Source organism: Amphimedon queenslandica, unplaced genomic scaffold (assembly GCF_000090795.2).
Source record: "Amphimedon queenslandica unplaced genomic scaffold, v1.1 AMPQUscaffold_13484, whole genome shotgun sequence".
In the NCBI taxonomy this organism is placed as follows: domain Eukaryota; kingdom Metazoa; phylum Porifera; class Demospongiae; order Haplosclerida; family Niphatidae; genus Amphimedon; species Amphimedon queenslandica.
This window is the reverse complement of record NW_003546280.1, coordinates 189,694-214,946: the sequence shown is the minus strand read 5'-3', so window position 1 is coordinate 214,946 and position 25,253 is coordinate 189,694. Positions and strand designations below refer to the sequence as shown.

The window sequence follows — 25,253 nt, the reverse complement described above, 5'->3', positions numbered from 1 at the left end:
GAGAGAGAGGGGGGGAGGGAGGGAGGGAGGGAGAGAGAGAGAGAGAGAGAGAGGGAGAGAGAGAGAGAGAGGGAGAGAGAGAGAGAGAGAGAGGGAGGGAGAGAGAGAGAGAGAGAGAGAGAGGAGGGGGGGGAGGAGTGAGAAAACAAGGGTGTGTCTATTCACTAAATATAATTTGTTACATGATCATGTTGTATGTATACATGCAGCATGCTTTCATGTTTATGTGCTGTGTGATCTGTTATGCTGCCTGTGGTATGCGTTGCTTCACATCAGAGCTTTGTTATATCATTAATGTGGTATTGAATCTCATTATTAACTCATTTTCGTGGTACGTGTGAATGTCTACACACCAATTACCGTGGTATGTAATGCTATGCACCCATACACCTCTCATATGTACGCAATACGCTATATACACATATATACAGCTATATATACATGTACATGTACATGTGCCCTATAATTGAACTCATTTGCTTCTCGTTTAATGTGGTATTATGACGGCAGCTTAGATACTATGTACACAGCATACTTGTGTCTTTGTGTAATGTTATACCGGCTCTCTGATCTTCCCTTTTATTCTTTGTTTGTCTTTTGTGTCAGAATCTCTTAGGCTGTAGCTGGTCTCCAGACGGTCGGTTGGTAGCAGCTGGATCTGCTGACAGGTAAATTGTTTTTTTGTGTGCAGTACCCGATATTAATTTTATGTCATACATATGATTAGTTATCTGTGTCATCCTTAATTTTCTTTCTCTTTCACTTTCCCGTTTTTATTTCTCCCACCTATGCCTGTCTCTTTTTCCTTTGTGTTGTTTTTGTTTATCCTTTGCTATTCTTTTTGTTCTTTCCCCTTTACATACTCTCTCTTATTCCTCTCTATCCCTCTCTCTCTCTCTCTCTCTTTCTAATAGATATGTGTATGTATGGGACACCATTACGGGTCACATCAGATACAAGTTACCTGGACACCAAGGCAGTGTCAATGATGTGGATTTCCATCCAAAAGAGCCAATTTGTAAGGCAAATATGTTATTATCTGATTGCATGTACCTGTACGTGACGTGCCTCATTTGTTTTTACTAGTCTTTATTATTAATTTTATTATATAAAGCCTGTCCCGTGCAACTATTTTGATTGATGTAATGTCCTGTTGTTTCTCATCTCATCTTGCCACTAATTAAAGGACATACAATAATTATAGTACGATTACGTATCTTACGGGGAAAAGGGTGCAGTCTGGCCCATACTCAATATTTACCCCTTTTATGAGGTTTGTTGTACAAAATTGGTCCAGAGGAGATACATGTTGAATGTAAATGTTTATAGACGCTAATTGCATGTAATATCGAGGGAGTTCCATTGACGATATTTGACGCCTGAGGTTAGGTACTACAACAGGCTGGGCTTGCACCTATTAGGCATCTAATGCATTTTGTGTTGAAATAATAGGACCTGAGATTTACCCTTTGTAATTCAGTAATTGAAGTACACGTTGCTTTTCACACTTTATAATGATACCACGCATGTGACAATGGTGCTAAGACAGGCAACAGAAACTATTGTGGTTCTTGTTGTTATTAGTATTGTTTGTTTGTTTGTTGTTGTTGTTGTTTGTATTGTTCTTGTTGGATTGTATTATAAATAAAACAGTTTGCAGGGGGAGGGTTCATGACATTGTGGTTTGTAGATTTAGACTCAGGATGTCATTTGATACCTAGAAGAGTAACCCACACACACGTGTATACCCGGACACTCTTAGTCTATTTGTGTTTCTTATCTCTGTGGTTTCTCATTGATGCCCACACATTTCAGACTTTGGGTATATTTGAAAATGTTCCTCCCACCCACTTATTTTGAGCTGATTCCATTGGAATGCCATGTTTAATGAAGCGTGTAGTAGAAAAGACTGTAGCAGGACCTCTACAACATTGGGCCCACACTACCTGTCCTTAATACAGAGGTGTCCTCATTTCTGAGGTACTTTTGTATAGGTTTGTACCAATTGGGATATCATTAGATGTTCTTATTATAAACATTGCTTTATTTCAAAGAATCCTGCAATACATACAGCACATTGAGTTCTGGGTAGCTATAATCTTATTTTTGATTTTGCAGATTGCATGCATCTTGACTGTGCAACTCATAATTGTTTGCCATACTGTCTCATTAATGATGATAAAAACTTCTGGCTTATTGGCTTTTTAAACACATGGTCTTTGTTTAAAATTATATTTTTCTATCCCCATGAGGTTAAAATGTTATTTTTCAACTCGTTGAACCTTGTTATGACACAGATTCTTATGGTCATTAGTAATCCTTTCATATTTCTCTTTGTGTTATTTAGTACTCTCTTGCTCAAGCGACAAGACTCTGTATCTTGGTGAACTTCAGTAAATCAAAGACACTTGATACTCCTGTGAATGCATCTATCCTTTAATTCCTTTTTGATGTATAGAAAAACCAGAAAACAATGAAATGCTGCGCCGCCGAAAACATTAAAATGCGCTCGGCGGAACACACGTGTAAATCCAGGTACCACCACATGCAGGTGGGACCCAGTTTTATAAAAGTACTGATATGGGCCCGTAGAAACTACAGAGAACTAAAGATATCTGCTTGAAAGCACTGCCCAAAAGCGACCACGATGCTATTTGTTGCGCATATCTTACTTTTAACAACAATGGCGTTCTTCATGACTGCTCAAACAGCTCCTTTAAGTAGGGAGCCCTTGGCCGACGCTCCAAAGAGAAAGGCGCCCGAGTTTCTCCTCAGCATTTACTCTTGCATAAATCTCCACGACGATGACACAGCTAGGACGTGCCTCAACTTCATTGGAAAGAAGCAAGAAAAGATTGAAGAGATCATTAAAGCAAATGCTGTATGGGGATTTGTTGGAATGAATGGTAAGACTGAACTATGATCTGATTTTGCCTGAATTTTATTTGATTGATATGCACATAAATCAGTGTATTTACTCATAACTCATTATGAATATAGGATCATCACATAATGATAGTGACGTCAGTTTCAAAATAACTCACACTTCATCTTCACGCGATGCGAAAGTCCTCTCTGCTGACCTCGAGCTATTCAAAAAGTCCCTCAACGAAAGTGAGATTGAGGATTTATCGACTGAGAAATGCAACATATCAAAAGACGGGGTTAACTTAAAACTGATACTAAACAAAGAGATGATTGACACTGTAACACTTACACCATCTGATCTCCGAGAAGACAAATGGATTGATTTCCCTCCCATTGAGAAGTGGTACAACAAATGGCTAAAGAAGCAGAATTCATCCTTAACTAATGATGACTATGTCCATTTGCAGTTGGTGCTATCACCAGAATGCTCAACCCATTTCTCTCTAAAGGATATAGGTGTAACAACAGCAGAAGGTTATGAACCACTGCTAGTGATATATGCTCAGAGTCCAAGGGATGGTCTTGCTGATCAGTTATTTCACGAAAAATTAAGTAACTACATAAAGAGCAAGCGATCTGCACAACCAACTGAGTCAACAAGCAAGATTCATCCAGTAAACAAAACCATTCCTTGTCATCTCGTAAATTATTCTGTAAGCACAAAAATCCTATCTTTCCCCAGATTTTTATGCTTTATTTTTTTATAAAACACTAGATACCATATCAGGTCATAGGATCTCCAGTTGCTGGTGGCTTTAATCTTAATTTCTGTGGTGGTCACTGCCTCTTTCCATTGCCAGCCAACAACACAGTCAACCATGCAATGTTGGTAGCATACATTTATGCTTCTAATCAAGTTCCACTAAAACCTCCTCAGCCGTGCTGCACTCCAACTTCATATCTCTCTCTAGTAACTTTTAAGAAAGAGACAAGCACAACTTACATATTGGTAAAATATGAACAAATGACAGCAGTGGCTTGTTCCTGTCGATAGTTATTTTACCTTCTTGCATGACACTTGATTCACATGATTTGCCCATTCGTCATTCTACTTTCACTTCTATATTATAATTACTGTTATTATTATTTCTATTATTATTATTATTATTGTCATCATTGTTTGTTGTTTTAACAGTTGTGTTGTGTTATGTTTTTTGAAATAAATTCATTTTCAAAACTCGAATGAAGCACCGAGCAAAGCAACAAATTAGTCACGGGCTCTAATAAAATATACACTTTCCAATAAAGCAGTAGCCCTCCAGTCTCCACTAACAGTTATAACATAAACAATTAGGTTTGTAGTGGGTGTATGATACAAACAAAAGAGAATATATAAAACACCTGGACACATCAATAATACAAACAGTCCTGGTGTAGAGACTATCTAAAAGGATGCAGGAGAGGAGTTACTTCTTGCTGATAGGAGTTGTGGCACTATTGCTAACAACAGGGCCCACTCTATCATCCCCTTTGGATAATTCAAAGAAGGAACAAAGTGTTTTTGTTGATAAAGATGAGGGCAACCCTACTACTGACTCAATTATAACAGAAAACCATACAGATGCTCCAGAAGTTACCAGGAGTTCCCCTACCCCTGTTCCCCCCTATGTAGAATCCCTTTACGAGTGTTGGCAGAAAGAGGACAGCACTCAAAAGAGGGAATGCCTCAGATCCATGGATGAGGTCCTTGACTTTGAAGAGATCATAAATTCAAATACAGTCAATTTTTTGATAGGAAAAGGTCAGAGATAGCAAACACTATGCATAATAAGAATCAAATTTTACTGCTACAATTCACACAATTCACTAGCTTTACTTTCATGATCTATTGTCTATTGTCTTTTATTGTCTGTATATGTCTATGTGTGTATAGGTATCCTTGATGATGACAGAAATCTTAGCAATGTCACCAGCAGACCACAGTACCACTCAATAAAATTCAACTTGTCCAGCATCCAGTACAGGGACAGCAATGATTCCACTCTTCAATACGCCGAGCTGAGAATATACAAGGATCGAGTCGTGTCTGATCACTTGCACTCTCTTAACTCGAGCATCTGCCCTATTGAGAACTCTGGAGTTACTCTCTCTCTCTTGACAAGTTTGATGTCTGATGGTAAAGATCATATCATAGAAAGAGTCCCAATATCGTATGAATCACTCCTCAATGAAGGCTGGATAAAGTTTCACACCAATTTGAAACCGGTGCTGTCAGAATGGCTGCAAAAATCTCAGGAGGTCGAGCGAATTTTTAAATTAGTACTTCAGGGAGGCTGTGCCAGCATCAAACTAGAAGAGATAGGTTTCAGTTTGCAACAGGATCCACTTCTTGTTACTTTTGTGAGGAACAAAAGCAACAAGATGGAGGAGGAAGTGATGGAACAGATGACAAAAACAACCATCAGCATGTCAAGGAGAAAGAGAGAGACTTACTCAAAGCCCAAAGACTTTGGGATATGCAAACTCCACACTTATCACGTAAGACATTATCAAACAAAGCATTTATTTTCAATTGCATCAATAGGTTAACTTCACATCACTCGGTTGGAATGATTTCGTCTTGGAACCAAGGTCCTATAAGGCTAATTTCTGTGCTGGGTCCTGTGTGCACCCAATATCCAAGCATATGAATGGGACACTACACTCAGAGCTTATTGCCTTCTCGCATGCACTTGATCCACAGAAGGTCCCCAATCCCTGCTGTGTTCCTACAAAGCTCTTGTCAGAGATGATGTTAGTCCGACTTGACCAGCAATCAATACAGCTTAAAATATACCCAGATATGACTGTAGCCGAGTGCGGCTGTCGATGAACGATATGAAACTAACAAATCATTTTATGTTTTTTAACTTTTGCAATAAATATACTATCCTTTTAATATAATAGTTATCATTGTTATTGTTACTCTGAAAATATAATTTCACAATAATTATTATCGTTATTTTGACTTTTCAAACTTATTTGTCTTTAATACGCTTCCGCATTATTATCCAGTATTTCTTACACAAACATTGTAACCTTCAACAAAAAATCTTTTGTTACCATTGTTGTGCTTGTAATAAATAAAATATTTTAAAACTGATAAGTGATGATTAGTTGCAATAATAATATACATATAATAGCTATATTTGTAAAGCAAAGAGGAACATTTTGTGTGCACAGTTTACAATTATGCTTGATGACAAGAAAAAAGTAGCCATGAGCAAAATACTAACATTTCTGATTGCACATTATGATTAGAGCTTCAATCAATTATGAGGATGTGATGTTGTGTGTGTGTGTGTGCGTGTCCTCAAAATAAGCTGAACAGCCAAAAGGACAAGTGTTATGGACTAATGGAATGCCTAGACATACAACACATCTTCAAAGACAACACGAGACAACACAATGCAAACACAACATCCAAAGCATCCCTCTCTCTTATGTTAGGGAGGAGGGAATTAGGAGAGAATTAGTGTATAATTAGAGTCTTAATTGATGAAGCCAGCTAACTGCATAAAACAACGGTCTGTGAGTCAAAGATAAGACCCAGGACACACATTGACAAAATAATAAGATAAAGTAGCGATCACTCTCACACGTACCTGCAAGCTATTTTGGGATACCTGCACAACAATTAATTTATATGCGCATGAATCTGCACAAAATTCATGCATTGGGCTGTATATCACAAACTCGAAATAAATAATACCATGTGTAAATATAGTGTATAGCCATACATTCACATCCACACAGAATCACATCATAAACATATTCCAAATAATTGCACATGCAACATAACTTAAAGAAGGATGGATGAGAGAGAAGGGCATGTTTATGCATGTCCCCGGAAGTAATATTGAAGGAGTTGTCTGACAAATCTCCTTTAACTGTCTGTGGAACTAATAAGTGGAGGATTGTTATGACGATAGCAGAGCTAGTTTAATCTGATCAGACATCAGCGTTACGTTCGATTGCACAACGCCTTTGTTGTGTTTCCTTGTTTCTGCAATGGGCTGTAGAAATGGATGGGAATTCGTGGATTTGCCTTATTTAGGAGTGGGTTTATCACCCTCTCGTAGACATAAAGTATTTAAGACGCCCTTAATTGAAAATACACACGAAATTATGGTGGAGGGAAATATTATAGGGAGCTGTGATAAACTGATTCCACATTTACAAGTGACTGAACGTATATATACCTGCAGTCTCCCACACACATTACAATGAGTCTATTAAAGCATACAATTTATTGCAAGGAAGGTTAAAGGTTAATGCATAGTAGATGTACATTGCTTGAAATCTCAATGTAACTACTACACAGTAGCTATGTGATGGATACATGATATAGGAACATTTCTCATCCTCTGGCTTTTGCTGTAAATTTTTGTGAAGTTTAACAGTTTTAAGTATTAAAAAAGGTACTGATGAACAATAAAACATAATAGCTTTTTAAATATGACCTGTGTGGACTATTAAATAATAATTAATGTGGAGTTGTGAGAATTTCTATATTACACTAAGTGAATGATCTGGGGAAAAGATTTTGCCTTCGAAAATTATCAGATAATTTTGACAACTGGTCGTCGCTTTGCTGCTCAGCCTTAACACCTAATAAAGAGAAAAAGAACTTAACCTTGTTGATTTCTTAATCATAAAACAGTACAATGTTGCTATGGTTACAAGCCACACCTCCTTTGACGACGGAACTAAAAGAATAATTATTGATATCCACTGGTTGATTGACCCATGAATCAGCTTGAAGATCAGGCAGAGTTGCTCTGGACTTGGGATCAGGATGAAGAAGCCGCAACTGTGTCTTCATTAACCCTGATAATAATAATAATAACAATTAAGAATAAAAAGATACATTATGCCCCCTAAAATAAAAGCGAAAAAAAAAAGAAAAGCTTACAGTACGTAAGTTCTAGCATACACAAGTATATATTTATACAGACAAAAGCGAGCTCTTTACAGCAACAAGTCTCATTATTGCAAATTATCCCTCTCCCTCCCTTTACGCAAGCCCCCATTGTGTGTATACATGCTCCTCACTAATTCTTGTAATGTACAAGATAGACAGTAAACTAACTGACGATCCTTTGTTAGATCAGGATTGCTAGATACAACATGACATGACGTATTTACAATAGGAGAATAGAAACAAGTAAACAAACATGATAGACACCAAATAATAAAGAGAAGGGTGGGAGAAGGGGGAGCATTAATCGTAAAATAGATACGTGTACTTAATATTTACAAATACAAAGAAATGGGGATTGTGTGATTTTAAATATAATGATACTTACATTAAGTAATGAATAGATCATACATGTGTGTTGTATAAATTCAAAGATACAGTAGATGTACATGTAGGTCAAAAAAGGCACACATCTCTCTCTCTCTCTCTCTCTCTAATTACCTGGTGATACAAGGCATGGTGGTTTCAAGTGACCAGCGATGATTTCCTCGACATCAAAAAATGGGTTCTCTCCAAAAACTAACGTGTACAGTGTGACTCCTAACGACCACATCTCTAGCTCCGGGCCAGCATAACTGAAAAGGAAAAAAGAGTTAAGAGATATGCTAACCATCATCTTCATTATAGAATTGAATTGGCAAAGTGGCATACAGTTAAACCTGTCTATTCTGGACACCTTAGGACCCAATAATACCCTAGCTCCTGATTATGAGCCTGTCCTTATTTCAGAGGTTCATTAATACACATTACTATTGTATTGGGACTAATACTACCTGTCCTCATTACAGGTGTCCTTATTTTAGAATGTCCACAATAGCAGCTTATACTGCATACATTATGAGTAGAGCCAAGAGGTGGAAATAAAAACTTTGCCATAAAAACTGAGAGAAGAGAGAGGGCAGATAACCAAATTAGCTTAAGACATGCTATATGTAAACCACAATGAGATTAAAGTAGGACAAACAACAATAAGAAAATAAAAACACCAACACCATAAATAATATAACAATATTTACATATATAAGCATATACATGTGAAAGGGGAGAGTATTTTTAGAGGGAGGCCACATCATATGGAGAGTGAAGTTTCAATATTCGTGGGAATGTGAAAGGAGACAGGATACTTAAATAACGTTTGGATAAGCAAACGTGGGGAAATACTCATAGAGTATAATAATAACCTTTACTGACCAACACATTAATTAAAACAACATGAGAGAAACAGAATAACATAGCCATGAGTAGAGCCCTGACATAGCCAATGACTAACGTAGCAATTAATGTTCATTAATCACACCTATCCTTGCGTCTATAAATACATGTACATGTAGATGTTGGGCAGTTACCATTTTATTGGCATTATAGCATAGAGTGTAGCCTCTTTATTAAGGACACCATTGGGCCCACACTACCTGTCCTTAATACATGTACAGTGTAGCCTCTTTATTAAGGACACCATTGGGCCCACACTGCCTGTATTTCATCTCAGGCATTCTTGTATAAGTACCAATTGGGACATTACAAAATTGTCCTCATTATAAAGGTGTCCTTATTATATAGAGGCTACATGTACTCAGTGCAATGGTATGGGAATGGAAATATAATTCACACGAGAATAGAAACATGGGAATAGGCTCACACCCCCAAAACAGACGAATGTTGATCCCAGCAAGGTGAGGTCGTTTATCTTAATATGATAATTGAATTAATAATAACAATTACCGATATTATTTAATTATCTCACACACACACAGACGAATGCACTTAAAACAGATCACTAATCGCGTTACAGTATTATGGCATTATTGTAAAAATCAATAATAATATTATTAATTCTTTTATCTAATTAGACAACTACAGTAGGTGCCAGACCAAACTTTATCGGCCAAAAACCAAAACATGGTAGTGTCGTTCCCATGGGGACACCCCTAGCAACGACAAGAATTCCCTAGCAACGACAAGAGTTCCCTAGCAGCAACAAGAATTCCTTGGCAACAAGGTATGAGAGCTGAGAAGCAAACAAAACTAAAATGGGGTTAATTGGACAGACACATGGTACAATAAAGGATTGTTGTTATTGCTTTTATGAGATATAACGTCTCACATGACTATTCATTACCTGTTACCAAGTAACACTTCGGGTGAGCAGTATTCCAGTGTGCCACAGAACGTGTTGAAGAGGTGACCCTCCCTCATGTATGCAGCTGATCCAAAGTCTATGAGCTTGAGGTGAAACTGGTGATCGAGGATAATGTTTTCATCCTTTGAAGGACGGAGGAGAGAGAGAGAGGGAGGAGGGAGGGAAGGAGAGAGGGGGAAAGAGATACAATTGTGGACTTCAAATAAGGCCATACCTTGACATCACGGTGTAGAATCTTTAATTCGTGAAGATATGACAATGCTGCGACTACCTGTGGAAGAAAACACATATATGTACACATGTAACATATATGTACATGTAATTGTGCATCTCTCTCTCTCTCACTCTCTCACTCTCTCTCTCTCTCACTCTCTCTCTCTCTCTCTCTCTGAATATATACAAAGTGTACATGTTTATAGTCACACAACATATCAGAGCTGAGAGAGAAAGAGAGTGTGACCCCAGTCTATAAATACTAATAATAACAAATCATCAAAGGGACCATATAATGACATTAGTCCCTTTCATATCTTTCAGAGAGCCACAACTCAAATACATGTACATGTATATATACATGTACTTTTCTCGGAATTGACTCAAACTTTATTCTACATAGGACATACATGCATGCAAGAATACATGTACTGTACATGCAGTAAAAAATTGTCAGAAAATACAATCTATGAGAGATGCCATTGCTATATTTAAGGCCACACAGAGGTTAACATATAAGACCCAGCTGCCACCTTCTATCAATCTGATGGACACATATGCACATGTGTGTCTAATCACAAGAGTTAACACATGCCTCGAGTGTATTATCAAGTATAGAAAGCATATAAAGGAGGAACACACACAAACCATGGAACCAGCTGCCACCAATGGGCCAGTGAGCTAATCCTATAACTACCCATCAGAGTGACAGAGGGGATTACATTAGGGGGATATAAAAAGCATATAATGCAATACTGGGAATACACGTATATGTATACAGGCATTAAAGTACATGTATTATGTATTAAAGTACATGTATTATGTATTAAAGTACATGTATATGTATTAAAATTAAATTAAAGTACCATAGAGTAGTGAGACATTGGTTAGAGATGAGGTTGAAAGTACACAAAAAAATCAAAGAGCAGAGAGCCTTTGTGTAGGTCAACACTAGGCAATATTATAGTACAGTGTGTGTGTATGTACACATGATAATAAAATAATAATAAAATAAATAAATAATAATCAGGATATTTCTTATGGTTCACGACACACCCGAGACCATGCGTTGCCAGGGGCATTGTCGTGGCAACACAGACAAGTGGAGAGGATTAATGGATAGCAAATATTATTAACATTTTAAAAATTGTATTTAAGACATGAACAAGATGTATTTGATATCACACTCATCATTGTTAGATCTAGAAAAAAAATTGTGAGACCAATTTAACTAAAAATGGCAGACTTAAGGAGACATAGGCTAAATATTACAGATACAAAAAGCTGAAAAATTTGGGGGATTTTAGGAGACCCGTACCAAAGCCTCCTGAGATCATCAAAAATCAAACATGATAGCTATTCTAAAAAGGAATAGGAGACTCAATGGAAACAGAATTATATCAGAAAAAGGCATAAGGCCCATAATGAATCAATAAAAATGTATCATCATCATCATTATTATTAATACTATATCATCATCATTATTATTAATACTATATCTTTGTTATTATTAATAATACTGCATATTCATTATTATTATTATTACTTGTCTAAACATATAGCTGATGAGCGGTTCGTCCAGTGTTGGTCCTCCTTCAATGAATGTGAACAGGTCTATACCGTCACCATGCTTCTCCATCACTAGCTGGAAATAATGAACATTCTCATACGCTTCTAGTAACTACAGAAAGAAAGAGGGAAAGAAAAATATTATTATTTATTTTACTTGTCTTTTTGTAACTTACAGGTACATAGTGCCCCATACATCATGCAAAATAAGTCTATCATACATGTACATGTACATGCGACCTAATGAGGACACTTTATAAAGAGGATATTTTGTGTTGTCCCAATTGGTTATAAAAGTGCCTGTATTATTAACTATTAAGGACAGGTAGTGTGGGCCCAATGGTGTCCTTAATAAAGTTGTTTTACTTATTACATACATTTAATACAATACGCAATGTACCTGTACAACATTAGGATGAGAGAGTTCTGCCAGTACACATATTTCTAAAGGAACCAACCCCATCACTTCATGCTTGACCCAGTGCTCTGGTATCACCGTCGCTTTACAAATAAATTTGACTACGACCTAAGAAAGAGAGAGGGGGAGAGAGAGAAAAGGATAAAATTTAAAGTCAATTAATGTACAGCAAATAGGCAAAACACTTAAGGATGCTGGCACGTAGCAGCGACCTGGTGTACAAATACATAAAAGAAACAAGACAACACCTGGCGAGGAATACAATCAGGATTCACTTCACATTGTACTGTGGATAAGACACAATACACATAGACTCATATGTACATAAAAGCATCTACATCTACATGTATATGCATGTACATGTACCAGTGGTTGCATGTATTGTGCGTGTACATGTACATGCATGTGCACGCAAATTAATTTCATTACCATGATACTACCACAGACAATATGAGCATACAGACATACATATGTACATGTACATGCACCACACACACACATGCAATAAATCAACAGAAAATAATATTAAATACAATACACACGTGATCACGCCCCAACCAGCCATACAAAAGGACACTATCAGTTAATACAGGCAACCAGTTACATAAAGGCGTATATAAACGTGTATAAAGCCCAGTTAAAGTATGGGAGTATTGCACTACTCTCTGAGAGGATGGTCAGAGAGGTAAACCTCATTGTACATCCCTAGGGATAAGGAGGATTCAATAATACGTGTATAAGAGTACAGTATCAATGGGGAACACACATCCTGACCACACCAATAATGAGCACAAAGCTAAGCCTCACAAGTGGCCATTAATCTTATTATATTAATTAAGAGAGAGCTGAGACTGGGTAAACAACAATATGTCACTGTTGTTACTGTTGTTGCTTTAATGGGAGCTCCCTATCAAAACATTAAAGATGCATGTACATGTACATGTCCTTATACCACAGGGCGACTTTCTTTCAAGGGCTGTAAATTTCGCAGATTTCTTCAAGATTTGCGAAAATTACTTCTGCGAAAATCAAATCAATACAGTACAAGATGGCGGACAGCATAAATTGGCAAAAATTAAATCCGCAAAATTAAAATCCGGGAAAACTATAGCCCTCGAAAAAAAGGCGCCCTACAGTAATTTACATATAAATATACATACATGTATATAAAATTTAATTTTTATTTCGATGCACTCTGGCAGCCCCTAATTAACTGATCAGGCCAGCCTGATGACTGCTTTTTTACAGAATTAATAAAAATTTATGTAAGAAGAGGAACAATTAAGGCCCAACAGTATGACAAAGGATAAATGCAAATACATGTACAATGTGATATAGCTCAAATTACCTGTCCTATTGCTCTTCGATAAAATTCATTTAAAAATAATAACGGGTAAACAAAAACACACACAACCTCAGAGCAGGTGCTAATAATGAAATAAAGTGTGGTCAGTCCGTCAATTAGTCGGTGGTTGATGGTTCATTTTACCCGAATACATGCAGCCAGGGAGGACTTTCTGTTAATTAGTGACGAAACCACATTCACAATAATCGCATTATCTTATAACCAAAACAAGGCAATAAAGGGCCTGTGCATTAATAATAAAACTGATAGACCATTCTACAGCATTGGGAACAACAAGTGCTTTATATTGTGTCTGATATCTGCCGTATACACTTATACTCAATTTTATATACAACACATGTACATTGTAAGTGTTATTATTATTATTGTTGTTGTTGTAAATTCATTAAGGAGCTTGCTGTAAAAGTTTGACACTATTACTGTTATCATTATATTATGTATTACTATTATTATTATTATCATTATTATTCATTACCAATGTCCCGTTGTCTCTTTTCGAAGCAAGTTTCACGAATCCAAAGGCTCCGCGACCAAGGGATCGTAGGGTCTCATAATTTGCATCATACTCCCCGGAACGAGCAGCATGATCCTCCTGCTGCTCTGAAGCAAAGTCTGGAGAAAACTGAGAGAGAGAGAGAGAGAGAGAGAGGGATTAGAAAATAATAATAAAATAATAAGTTTATGGTTTATGTAAGTACGTAGCGTAATTAAATTAAGAGTGTGTGTGTGTGTGTGTGTGTGTGTGGGTGATGGTGAGGCTAGAGTCTCAGTTATTCAGCTGTATGTTACCCCCAAAGCTAATAAAGGCCCAGTGGGCTATTAGAGGCATTGGACCATTACTGATATTGCATGATGTTATATAATGTCTGCGGGACAAAGCATTAGCAGGTGAGAGGTAGGGTGAGAGAGGTAGGGATTCATATCAAACCGCAGTCAATACCCAGACAAATTGGGACAAACCAATGCATTAGGATCATGTAACGGAATGTGGCGTTTCCGTGGAAACATATTGTAGTGTGTAACCATAGTAACGGAGGTAATTATAGTATTAAGAGCTAAGAGAGAAGGAGAGAGAGAGAAAGAGGGAGAGAGAGAGAGAGAGAGGAAGAACTGGAGGATTGCTAGAAAATAATATCAGCCTCCTTAGCTGATACATGTACATGTACAGTAGTACAGACATTGTATATGTATACCGGACTTTATTACATGTACATGTACATACATGTATGCATGCAAGATAGTAAAGTATGATCACAGTTGTGTTAAGTTTAAACTCACCCTTCCGGTTGGATCAGGTGTAGTACGAGAGAAATCAGTGGCCCTGACACACTGTGATTCGTGATCGTGTGACAGCCAGATACAATGTAAGATGTCATCCTCTCCTAGCATTATCTGCTTCAACTAATAGAAGGAGAAATACATGTACATGTACATGTAATAGAGAGGACAATGGAAGAATACAAAAATTATAAAATTGACAATCTCCGTAGAAAGTTTGAGCTAATTCCAAGCTCAAATCCTAGAGTTACAAGCACTTTTTAAAAATGCCCAAATTTTGAAAAGTACCCAAGGCTATAGCCCATGGTTTTTTTCCAAAAATGGCTCCAAAATCACCCCAAATTTTTATTACATTTTCTGATACATATTGATGTACTTATGCTGTATAAAAAGTTTGAGCTGATTCCGAGCTCAAATTCTGAAATTATGAGCACTTTAAAAAACAAGCAAATCTTGAAAAAAAGCATGAACAATATTACTAACAACTACGTATAATGTATTTTTAATACCTGGAATACAATAGGTATCAATGATCCGTCTTTATGCTTAGCAGAGCCAGTGAATACTCCCTCAAAAACAGATGCAGTTGAACTGAGACGACTCACGGGCCTAGAGCCACAATAGAGAGGAGTTGAAATAGCCGAGGGCTGCTGGAGACTCCGATCAAAAACTCCAACTTCTACCGATTTCTTAGGAGTACCATGCTGTATGGTAATCTGTGGCATTGTCTCACTATTGGAACCAGAATCAGTAATATTATGAGACCCGGAATTAGCAACTGTGGCAGTTTGAGACTGAGTACTACATGTGCATGTATCAGTAAGGGTATCAGATTGGGAAGCATGGGCATCAGACTGGGTGGTATGAGTTTCAAATTGAGAAGTACGGGAATCAAACTGAGAATCGTGAGTACAAGACTGAGCGATATGGGTATCAGGCTCAGTGGTACGGGTATCAGATCCTAAACTTGAGATCTCAAGCCCGGTACCAGGCTCTGGTCGTCCAATTAAAAGTGATTCTAGTTTTAATGAGACAATGCAAGCATCAGAATCCTCCTCTTCTGGTTTCAGATCCAAAGTCTGAGATATTTCGGAACTACCTTGCTCCGAAGACACTTGCACATGTGCGTCAGTGACAGAACAAGTTTCATTACTAATGACAACTACTTTCTCGTTTTCTTTCTCACCCTCTCTCTCTTCCTTTCTCTCTCTGATCTCTCCTTCCTCTGAACTTGACGATGAATAATTATAAATCTGTTCACCGATTGAAACGGCGCCAGGCAGGAACTGTATGACCACACCCGCTTCCTTTGTCCCCTCATCCTCTTCGAGGAACACGTCTTCCGATATGCTTGGGAGATGCGTTGGATCAAAGTTGCAATCCAGCGAGACCGTCTTCTCGGAGACTGATGGGAATACAATGTTGCTGTCGTCGTCATCTTCGTCGGAGAGAAGAGGATCAGATGAAATATCCTGAGGATGATTGACGCCAAACTGAGAGTAGAAGTCAGGGATTAGGGTACTTATGTCCTACAAGACAGAGAAGAGAAAGAGAGATAAGAATGCAAAATATTCATGTCCTTATGCGAAAGTACGATATGATTCTGATACCAAAATCTTAAGCTACAAGTTTCGGCTAAAAAATAATTCATATTAAGGCTGAAACAAATAGTGAGATATTCGAATAATTCATTCGTTATAGCAATATTCGAATAGTTTTTTTGCTATTCGAACTATTCGCATAACAAAATTATTAATGGTTATTGCAACAATTAATGGCCATGCCCACCGTGTGTCACCTGCACAGGCTCCTTTCTTAGTCTGTTTCTTAGTCTATTTACTTACCAACTTGCTAAATACATGTACTGATGCTGTGGCCAGGGAAAGTGGTTCTCAATCTCCAAGAAGCCCTAGCTGTTTGGCATCATTTTGAAAGATTCACACCAAAAAGGTAGTTTATAATCATTCAGCAATAACAATCGAATTATTCGAATATTCGTTCATTTAGCATATGCCAAATTGCCAATTGTTCGAATAGTGAAAATACTATTCGTTTCAGCCCTAATTCATATCAGCTCAAATTAATGTTGATCACTGTATCAACATCACATAAAAAAAAACTCCAATGCTCATTTTCGAATGTAATGATGTACATACATGCATGTACATGTACATGTACATGTACACCATGCATAAATGTATTTGTAAATCTCTAACCTTTCCCACTAGCTCCTCTTGAGTATATCCCAACAGCATTAACATAAAATGATGATTGCAGCCGTGAATAGCTCCAGTAGGAAAGAAGCTAATCATACCACTCAAAGACGCATACACTGTCACGTTACCCTCCATCAACTGCGAGGGGGAGGGGCTAGCCATGCCTCCTCCTTCCCTGCCTACTACCTCCACCCATTTTGAGTCCTCTGACTTCACATGTACATGTCTAACGGTTAAAGGTGATTGGGGATATTTAGTAAACTGGACGGTGAGCGGGAAGGGGGTGTCGTCCTTAGTACGACCAGTTAATGACTGGCACTGAAAGCCTTGAACCTGGGAGAGAAAGAAGAGAAGAGAGAGAGAGTTAGAAATAATAGAATATTTTCTAGTTTAATTCTTACTTTTCTCTGATCTTCCTTTTCTTTGGGGGGGAGGACTACAAGAGGTATAAGAGATGAGAGGGGCTTGTTGATGATGTCTCTCACATCATCATGACCAAATAAGGTAGCAAAGGAAGGATCACATGAAACTAATGAACCCTAACATGATAAATAGGTAAAATCAAGGATCAATGATTATAGTGAAGTGGATCAATTAATGATCAATATCAGTATAAAATCATTGAATCAATGATCAAAATCAGTGGATCACTGATCAGAATCAATGGATCAATGATCAGAATCAGTGAATCAATGACTAGAATCAGTAAATCAATAATCAGAATCAGTGAAGTAATGATCAGAATCAGTGAATCAATGATGATCAATATCAGTATAAAATCAGTAAATCAATGATCAGAATCAGCAGATCAATGATCAGAATCAGTGAATCAAGAATCTAATAAAATACACAGCATGCTTACCTCTGAGTTGATGGTGAAATGAGCTGAGCACCTCTCTACTGGCTCTATGACAACAATAACCCGAGGACTGTCGCCAGAGGAAACCTTCTTCATCCACACAGATACTGGGAAGTTGAACCCACTGGACGAAACAGCATCCATCTTGAGAGAAAGAGAATGATAATAATTCTGTCAGTTCATCTTTTATTGTTAACACTTTTTCCATGGTTTATCAACACTCCTCTCTCGTATTTCCAATTGTAAAAGTGTAGATATTATAATAACAACAAACAATTATAATACTATTTAATACTTAAGAGGCTACACTTACAGTGTACATGCAATGTACATCTACATGTGTTACTCTTACTTTTCATATAATAATGCATTTTGTACATGTATGCATCTACTGTTTCTAGAGGGAGTTTAGGAGACTTTTGGTCTCCTATATTTGGCCTAGGTCTCCTGAAATCTCCCATTTCTCAGGTTTTAGTCTCTCATATTTAGCCTAAATCTCCCAAAATATATTTCTAGCTCTACGTGTAAGAATGAATGTACGTACCACTTTTCCACTGATAAGGACAGTCTCTCCTGACAATTTAATATTCTGTTCCACTAGTGCTCTTTGCTTGGACTGGTACGGCTCATCAAAAAGTTCCTCAATCTTCATCCCGACAAGCTTACTCTGCGGGTACTGAAAAAGCTGACCGGCGACTTTATTTGCAACAAGAATATGAGAAGTCGTAGCATTTATCGTAAGGAGAGCTTTATTCGGATTACGGACAGCAGTGGGGTAGAGGAATGAATTATCCTTGTCCTTGTTAGGGGAGGTAAGATAGGAAGCGTTGAGAGATGCGCTGAGCGAAAAGGCTGAGATAAAGGAGCTCCCACTTGCAGCATTCGTGAGATCAGGAAGGAGAGAGGAAGAGTGGCTATAGCTAAAACTTAATAAAGAGTCGCCTTTGAAGCGTTGGAAATCACTCGGGTCTGGAGTGAGGCGGGGCCTGGATTTAAAATCAAGTGATGAAACCTGATCGTCTCTCTCACCCTCCTGCTCCTCGTCTTCCTCAAGCATCCATGGTTCGGAAAATGGGCGGAGCGAGGGTTGGAATTTTGTGAGTGGGCGTATCTGATCGAGGGGAGATAGGGGAGGTTCCCTTTGTGCATACCAGCTTGTAAGACTAGGGGACTCACTGGGGCCAATCTCATTCGTCGACACTAGCGATAAGTTAGGTGGGTGGGATTTCTTCTCTGAAGAATATTCCTAAAAATGCAATAGAGATTAGGGTCTAAGGGTATCATAGAATCACTTGTTGCTTGTAGATTGGTAGCTGCTTTGGTGCAGGGAGACTGCTACCCAGACGAGCCTGAGATGTTAAAGGGCTTGTTTCAGGGCAGATGGCAGCCATCAGGTCTGCTAAAAGTAAGAGAAGGAGCTACAATAATAAGTTATCAGCTAAGAGTTCACTACCTATGCTTTGTTTGTATGAGAGATTTTGCCCGCCTTCGCACCAACCCAGTCACGTGATCTTGACTTTGAATCTACGGAAGAAAACAAATTTCCGTAGATAATGAACTGCAAATAAGTTTACGGAATAAATTTCCGTAAAATAACTAATCAACTGCGCATGCGCAATAGTAGACCCAAATTTTAAAAATGGGTGGGGAAAGAGGCGGGGATTTGTTCATACCATAACAATATCACGTGACCTCCATGTGTACTGTGACTAAAATCAGTAAAAATTGAGTCAAAATTCTCCTTTTTAAAATAGCAGTACAGTAGTTTTAAATGCCTGGTAGAGGTAGAGGTAGAGGAGTAAAGGGGCCTGTCCCTAACCAGCCAGTTTTGTCAGAGAAACAAAGAGAATTATTACAATCTGACAAGCCACCACCACAACAACCAGTTGAGGATCAGTTTGAAGACCCTCCGACTAAAGACAGTGTCAACGAAGAAGAGACTAGTAAGCCATCATCTCTCATTTCTTCAGAAGAAACCGTATCTCCTTCAACACAGAATGGAACTGACGACAAAACCCAGGATAATGAAACGCAAGACGAAAATAAGACAGAAAACAGCGACAATCCTAAAACTGAGCCCGTTAATACATCTAACATGACCACACCTACCAAAACCACGCCTACTGAGACCACACCCAATGATGTGACACCTTCTAAAAGTCCGTCTAAACCGTTGAATGTTAACGCTCCTGTGTTTGTCCCGATATCCCTTGAACAGCCCAGCGTAGGGGGCGGGGCTAGTCTTGAATTCCCCGGCCCTTTAATTACGGAGCTAACGCCAGAGGATATTTTGAATCGGTTTCCTCACAAGAGCTCTGGGGATGTTCCCCTCCTACTCACGGCAGCGACAATGTTGCTTGACGCGTCCCATCATCCGGCGACCTTTGACACTCACCTCTCAATACTCTGTCACTTAATAGAGAAGACCACGCCCACCAGCGATATACTTGATGACTTGGTTGAGATGCTTGTTTTCTGGGTATGTTGATTCCACAATACATTATACATACATGTATATGGGGAAGTAGATTTTCTATAAAATGCATCTTTTTCTGCTAATTTTGGTATTATGAATGACTAAAGGCCTTTCTACACTAGCACTTATAATGGGCATTGAACTGGTTTGATATGGTTTGAATGGCCATTCAATAGATAACCAATGGCAGCTGGATCAGAAATACTATCAAAATATACAAGATCCTGAAGATAGTGTGGAATCACTTGATGCCCATTGAATGAGTATCAGTTCTAAACCAGTTCAAACCTCATTGCAAGTGTAGAAAGGCCTTAAGTTATATTTTCCTTCATCCCTCCATTGGATTTACATTACATGTACATATGTATTTTACATGTACGTTTTACATGTACATTTCTCCAGGGCATTGGTGACAGTACGTTAAGGTACACGTCCATCAGAATGAATGACTATCTCTGCAAGTTCTCAATCAAGGATTTATTCCGTCCCAAGCTATTCACAAAGTAGGCGTGATTATAGAGAGCGAGGAACCATGCCACTTTTTTGTTAGGTTACAGTCGAGATATTTAAATCAAACGGCAAAGAAATACACAGCCGGTGATGATATGTCTGAACTGATAGAGACTACACTGTACATTGCTGAGATGTTTTATCGAGTGAGACTAGCCAATGATCAGGTATCTTATGACTATTCTCAGTATTCTGTAATTAATTTGGTGATTATAAACCATTTCTTTTTATTATTTTTTAAGGTACTCATGTCTATGTATTTCTTATAAAAAATTTTCTTCATTGCATATTAAAATTTGCTTCATTACTTACAAAATTTTGCTGCATTACTTATTTAATTTTTCTTTATTTTCAAAGGTGGTGTGGGTTTTGGGTTCAGCGGCCCTAGAGCTCGTGTTTAAGCTCTTGGATATCAAAACAAACGAAACAGTCATCAAAGCTTGTAATGTTGTCAAGGTAATGATTTTTCACAAGCGGTCATCGATTTTCCTTTTCTTTTTTTATTTAGTTAATAGGGTACTTGTTGAGTTACAAAACTCCAAGAGTTAAAGAGTTTGACCCTGTCGTTAAATTAGACGCTGCTCTTACTATACTCAGACTTCATTCAGTAGATGAGGCCCTAAGGTACATGTACATGTATGCGTAGTGTAAGGGTTTCCTACAAAGCATGCAAAGTGAACTAAGCTGTATGAGCTACAATACATCACATGGCATTTGGAGCAGCTTTAAAAAATTGTAAAAAAATCCAAACTTGATCGGAATCAGTTCAAACTTTCTACACAACATAAGAACATGTATATGTATCAGAAAAAAATTATAAAAATGGAGAATTCTCTCCTATTCATTTTTGGCAAAATTTGGCCAAAGACCCTGTACTAAAAAATTAAAAAAACAAGATGAAGTAGGATTCCGAACGACCAACGAAAATACGAAATGAAAATCCTACTCGTGACGCAAATTCAATTCTACATTGTACTTTTAATATTATCATGTAAGAATTACGGATCACCTTGCAATGTAGAGTAGAATTTGCGTCACGAGTAGGATTTTCATTTCGTATTTTCGTTGGTCGTTCGGAATCCTACTTTCATCTTGTTTTTTTAATTTTTTTATGTTCTTGTTTGTGTTGATTTTTTTATAATATTTCGTATTTTCGTTGGTCGTTTGGAATCCTACTTCATCTTTTTTAATAAATTTTTTATGTTCTTGTTTGTGTTGATTTTTAAAATAATATTTATAGTATTTCTTTAGTTGCAATTGTGATACTTGTTGATTTTACACAAACAATAATTTTCTTTATTATTATCATTGTTATAACATTTATGAGAGACAGCATCAAATAGACATGCTGAAGGAATTAGTCTTGACACAAGTCCTTGTTCAAGAACCTGTGAGCTAAGAGTGTCTATCTTCCCTGCTATTCCTGTTCTTCCAGGCTGTTGTCAAGTTCATAATTATCATTGCATATCATAAGTCATAACATTAATTAATTGTTTGTTTTTTTAAATAAAATAAAATAACACACTTGATAAAACAGTAACATGTAAAATCAATACCTTCTTTTAGCTGGAAACCTCCACTAAAGTATTGCAGTAAGTTGATTCCAAGCATAGCCTTCCAGAGCTGCAGATCTGAGCATGCGCGACCACACCCAAATTTTGGAGCACATGGCAAGCTTCTTTAATTAACAAAATGGCGGCATGCAGCTAAGATGGCTCGATCCAGCAGTCACAGTATCACTTTTTCCTCACTTGAAGAATGATCTGATGGGACATGGACCTGCGCATAGACTGTTGGAGTAGATTGGTGTAAGAATAATCCTTGTAGCACCAACCAATACTGAGATACACACCGACAACTGGATTGACAGGACTTCTGACTTGATGATGATGATGAAGATGAAAAAAGGTGGCTGAACAAAACGGCCGGTTCGCCGATTTTTGGATTTTCTCTTAGATAAGGTCCAGAGCCACGCTAGTGGTACCAATGGAGTCCTCTGGTCAAGATGAGGTCCTCTAAGAAGTCTGGTAAGCATAGGAGCTCCTTTTCCCGGTATAGCAAGGCTGCAAAAGTCTTGGCAGCCATTTTGTTTGGGGGTGAATCCTACTTAGTAACGCTACCGCGTTACTAATAGTACAGGGACTTTGGCCTGATTTTTTAGTAACTTAATAATCCACTGACAATAACCTGCACGAGCACTATACCAAAATCCTATGGGAAACCCTCGTACACGTACTTACCCATACTCCCTGTATTACATTCTTATTCATTGCAACAGTTCTCATACTTCGACTGTCATTCTAAGCGTCATGACTCTTAGTGGAGTCCGATGGGGACAAGGAGACAGTCCTTTTGGCAAGCCCAAAGTGATACAAGCCAGAAATTTTTACTAATCATGTGACTGTTGTGTGATGTAGGGTGTGGTCCCAGACGAGCCAGTATCTAATATTGAAGAATGGGAGGAGTATCTTGACGACAGCGGACATGTCATTGAAGGGGAGGACTATAATGAGCCAACAGTGTAAGAAATGGGGCGATCTGTTTATATTATTAAAGTGTTTGTGGCTACTTCAGTCTTGTAAGCAAGGTGTTGCCAAGAATAAAACAGGCTTACAGCAACCATAAATGTTCCTAGTAGCGTGTTATGGGCCTGCCCCAGCAAACATAATTTTTATTATTGATTTATAAGGACTTATTGATTCATTATTATCTTTGTTAGAAGATTTGATGCCATAAGCAATTCTTGACTTTAGTTATTGAATATTTTAATTTATGAAAATATACTGTATATGCAATACCAATCATGGTGGATCTAACCAATACAATATAAACTGTGATGATTTCTCTCTCTTTCCCTCAGTTTTATTGGTGATCAGTCCGATCCTAACATTGATGAAGAGTTGATGAGGGAATATGAGGACTTTGTTCAGGACTTTGAAGAGCATTTGATGATGCAAGAGTTTGGCCAGTCATGATGAATCAGGAGACATAAAACACAAACAAGTACTGGATCATTGAACACCATCGTTGCTCTATTGTTTCATATTGTTATACATACGTAATTAAGTTTTTTAATCAATATTCAGATACACTTAAACTTGGGACAATCCTTTTGAAAATATGTTGATACTTCTGTCCAGGTTCCTGTACTGCATGGTATGGGTCTGGGGCTGGATTAAGAAAGGCCTCCTTCTTTCTACTGTTACCTTAAAATCACAAATGAAATGCTAATGTGTTATTAATGTGAATGCTTACTTCGCCATGTACATCCCTTGAGTATCCTGTCTTTAGTCCATTAGTGTGAAGGTGTAGGTGTGATTGGTGGGTTAGGTAAGTTAGCAGGAGTCTCTCTTCTTCATCTTCAACATCATCATCATGATGAGTTCTTAATATCAGAGAGGACAACTGAAAGAGAGAGAGGGACTCAGTTGTAATAATTATTAGCATCCACCAATTGACTTCTTTATAATCTCTCTCTTTCTCTCCATCTTGTAATGCTGCATGATTCTTCTTACTGCTTTAGTTTGAAGAAGATTAATCAAATATTTGACAAATATCAGTAAGTCCTTAATGCTGATTCCAATGCTTAGCAACACACTAATGTCATCTATGATCAAGCAAGATGGCTTCCCTGCTGATGAAGTTGTGATTAACTTCTTAATTAGCTCATACAACTCTTGTACCGATCTGCAACAATGGAAATTAAAAAAAGAAGTCAGTATACAATGATCTTTACCTTTCCACATAGCAGCAAAATGATGATTGATCTGTCATAGTATCTGTGCTATCTAAAGGTCCAGATACTTCAGTTTGTTTTGCTTGAGTTGCAACGTCAGTGTCAGTAGAATAAGACGAGATCTTTACAAATTTAAAGCAACTACAACTTGCCCTCAAATTGACGCTCTATCGCAATAGTACATTTTAATAATAACCTACCAGGACATTCGCTTGCTTACAAATTTTGATGCTACTGCTGCATAATGATCAAAGGATTGATTAACTGATACTAGGCATACAGTATAATCATCTAAAAACAATAATGTCTTTTAATCACAATAATTGTTCTATTTTTTTACCTTTTATTGATTGTGATATGAAATAGTGCAAGAAGTAGTCTGAAGGACTTTGATCATCTGATATTAATATGAACTGACCCTGTGGCAATAAAATGCATTCATTATTCTAATATATATAATTATTATTTACCAAAAAATCATCTTTGTCTTTCCTATCAAGAAGAGCATCCATTATCTAATAGTCAATTAACTTAGTGTCACGTGACCATATTAAGCATGTAAACGAAGTTGACAGGTGCTGCAT

The 25,253-nt window shown here is 37.6% G+C and overlaps 6 protein-coding genes across 6 annotated transcripts in view; 4 read left to right on the top strand and 2 right to left on the bottom strand.

Annotated features, from left to right (window-relative positions):
* Positions 1-2,471, top strand: part of LOC100635981 (U5 small nuclear ribonucleoprotein 40 kDa protein-like) — a 4,253-nt gene extending 1,782 nt beyond the window's left edge. Inside the window, exons 9-12 of the mRNA XM_019993977.1 lie at positions 210-331; positions 579-668; positions 915-1,018; positions 2,348-2,471. Of these exons, the coding sequence (XP_019849536.1) occupies positions 210-331; positions 579-668; positions 915-1,018; positions 2,348-2,397 (366 nt within the window). The 3' untranslated portion in view covers positions 2,398-2,471. The remainder of the gene's footprint in view (positions 1-209; positions 332-578; positions 669-914; positions 1,019-2,347) is intronic.
* Positions 2,472-2,541: 70 nt separating this feature from the next.
* LOC105311953 (protein decapentaplegic-like) lies at positions 2,542-4,001 on the top strand. The gene is made up of 3 exons (XM_019994004.1): positions 2,542-2,906; positions 3,001-3,581; positions 3,644-4,001. The coding sequence occupies exons 1-3, from the start codon at positions 2,648-2,650 to the stop codon at positions 3,920-3,922; spliced, it is 1,119 nt and encodes a 372-aa protein (XP_019849563.1). The 5' UTR covers positions 2,542-2,647; the 3' UTR covers positions 3,923-4,001.
* Positions 4,002-4,269: 268 nt separating this feature from the next.
* Positions 4,270-5,996, top strand: LOC105311952 (bone morphogenetic protein 2-like). The gene is made up of 3 exons (XM_011404204.2): positions 4,270-4,669; positions 4,802-5,406; positions 5,453-5,996. The coding sequence occupies exons 1-3, from the start codon at positions 4,321-4,323 to the stop codon at positions 5,738-5,740; spliced, it is 1,242 nt and encodes a 413-aa protein (XP_011402506.1). The 5' UTR covers positions 4,270-4,320; the 3' UTR covers positions 5,741-5,996.
* Positions 5,997-7,310: 1,314 nt separating this feature from the next.
* LOC100635854 (PAS domain-containing serine/threonine-protein kinase-like) lies at positions 7,311-19,417 on the bottom strand. Its single transcript, XM_019993996.1, has 16 exons — positions 19,401-19,417; positions 19,240-19,343; positions 18,492-19,193; positions 17,951-18,091; positions 17,490-17,627; positions 17,089-17,421; positions 15,382-16,401; positions 14,873-14,995; positions 14,070-14,216; positions 12,211-12,336; positions 11,788-11,922; positions 10,243-10,299; positions 10,008-10,150; positions 8,330-8,463; positions 7,600-7,737; positions 7,311-7,518 (listed from the first exon to the last, which is right to left on the bottom strand). Exons 2-16 carry the CDS (start codon positions 19,336-19,338, stop codon positions 7,427-7,429), a joined length of 3,528 nt encoding a protein of 1,175 aa, XP_019849555.1. The 5' UTR covers positions 19,339-19,343; positions 19,401-19,417; the 3' UTR covers positions 7,311-7,426.
* Positions 19,418-19,615: 198 nt separating this feature from the next.
* Positions 19,616-24,030, top strand: LOC109580618 (uncharacterized). The gene is made up of 8 exons (XM_019994000.1): positions 19,616-20,426; positions 20,826-20,926; positions 20,974-21,100; positions 21,291-21,389; positions 21,442-21,557; positions 23,212-23,299; positions 23,351-23,454; positions 23,794-24,030. Exons 1-8 carry the CDS (start codon positions 19,719-19,721, stop codon positions 23,906-23,908), a joined length of 1,458 nt encoding a protein of 485 aa, XP_019849559.1. The 5' UTR covers positions 19,616-19,718; the 3' UTR covers positions 23,909-24,030.
* Positions 23,961-25,229, bottom strand: LOC105311951 (elongator complex protein 6-like). The gene is made up of 7 exons (XM_019994002.1): positions 25,140-25,229; positions 25,010-25,088; positions 24,890-24,960; positions 24,670-24,836; positions 24,449-24,620; positions 24,189-24,338; positions 23,961-24,139 (listed from the first exon to the last, which is right to left on the bottom strand). The coding sequence occupies exons 1-7, from the start codon at positions 25,179-25,181 to the stop codon at positions 24,026-24,028; spliced, it is 795 nt and encodes a 264-aa protein (XP_019849561.1). The 5' UTR covers positions 25,182-25,229; the 3' UTR covers positions 23,961-24,025.
* Positions 25,230-25,253: the final 24 nt, after the last annotated feature.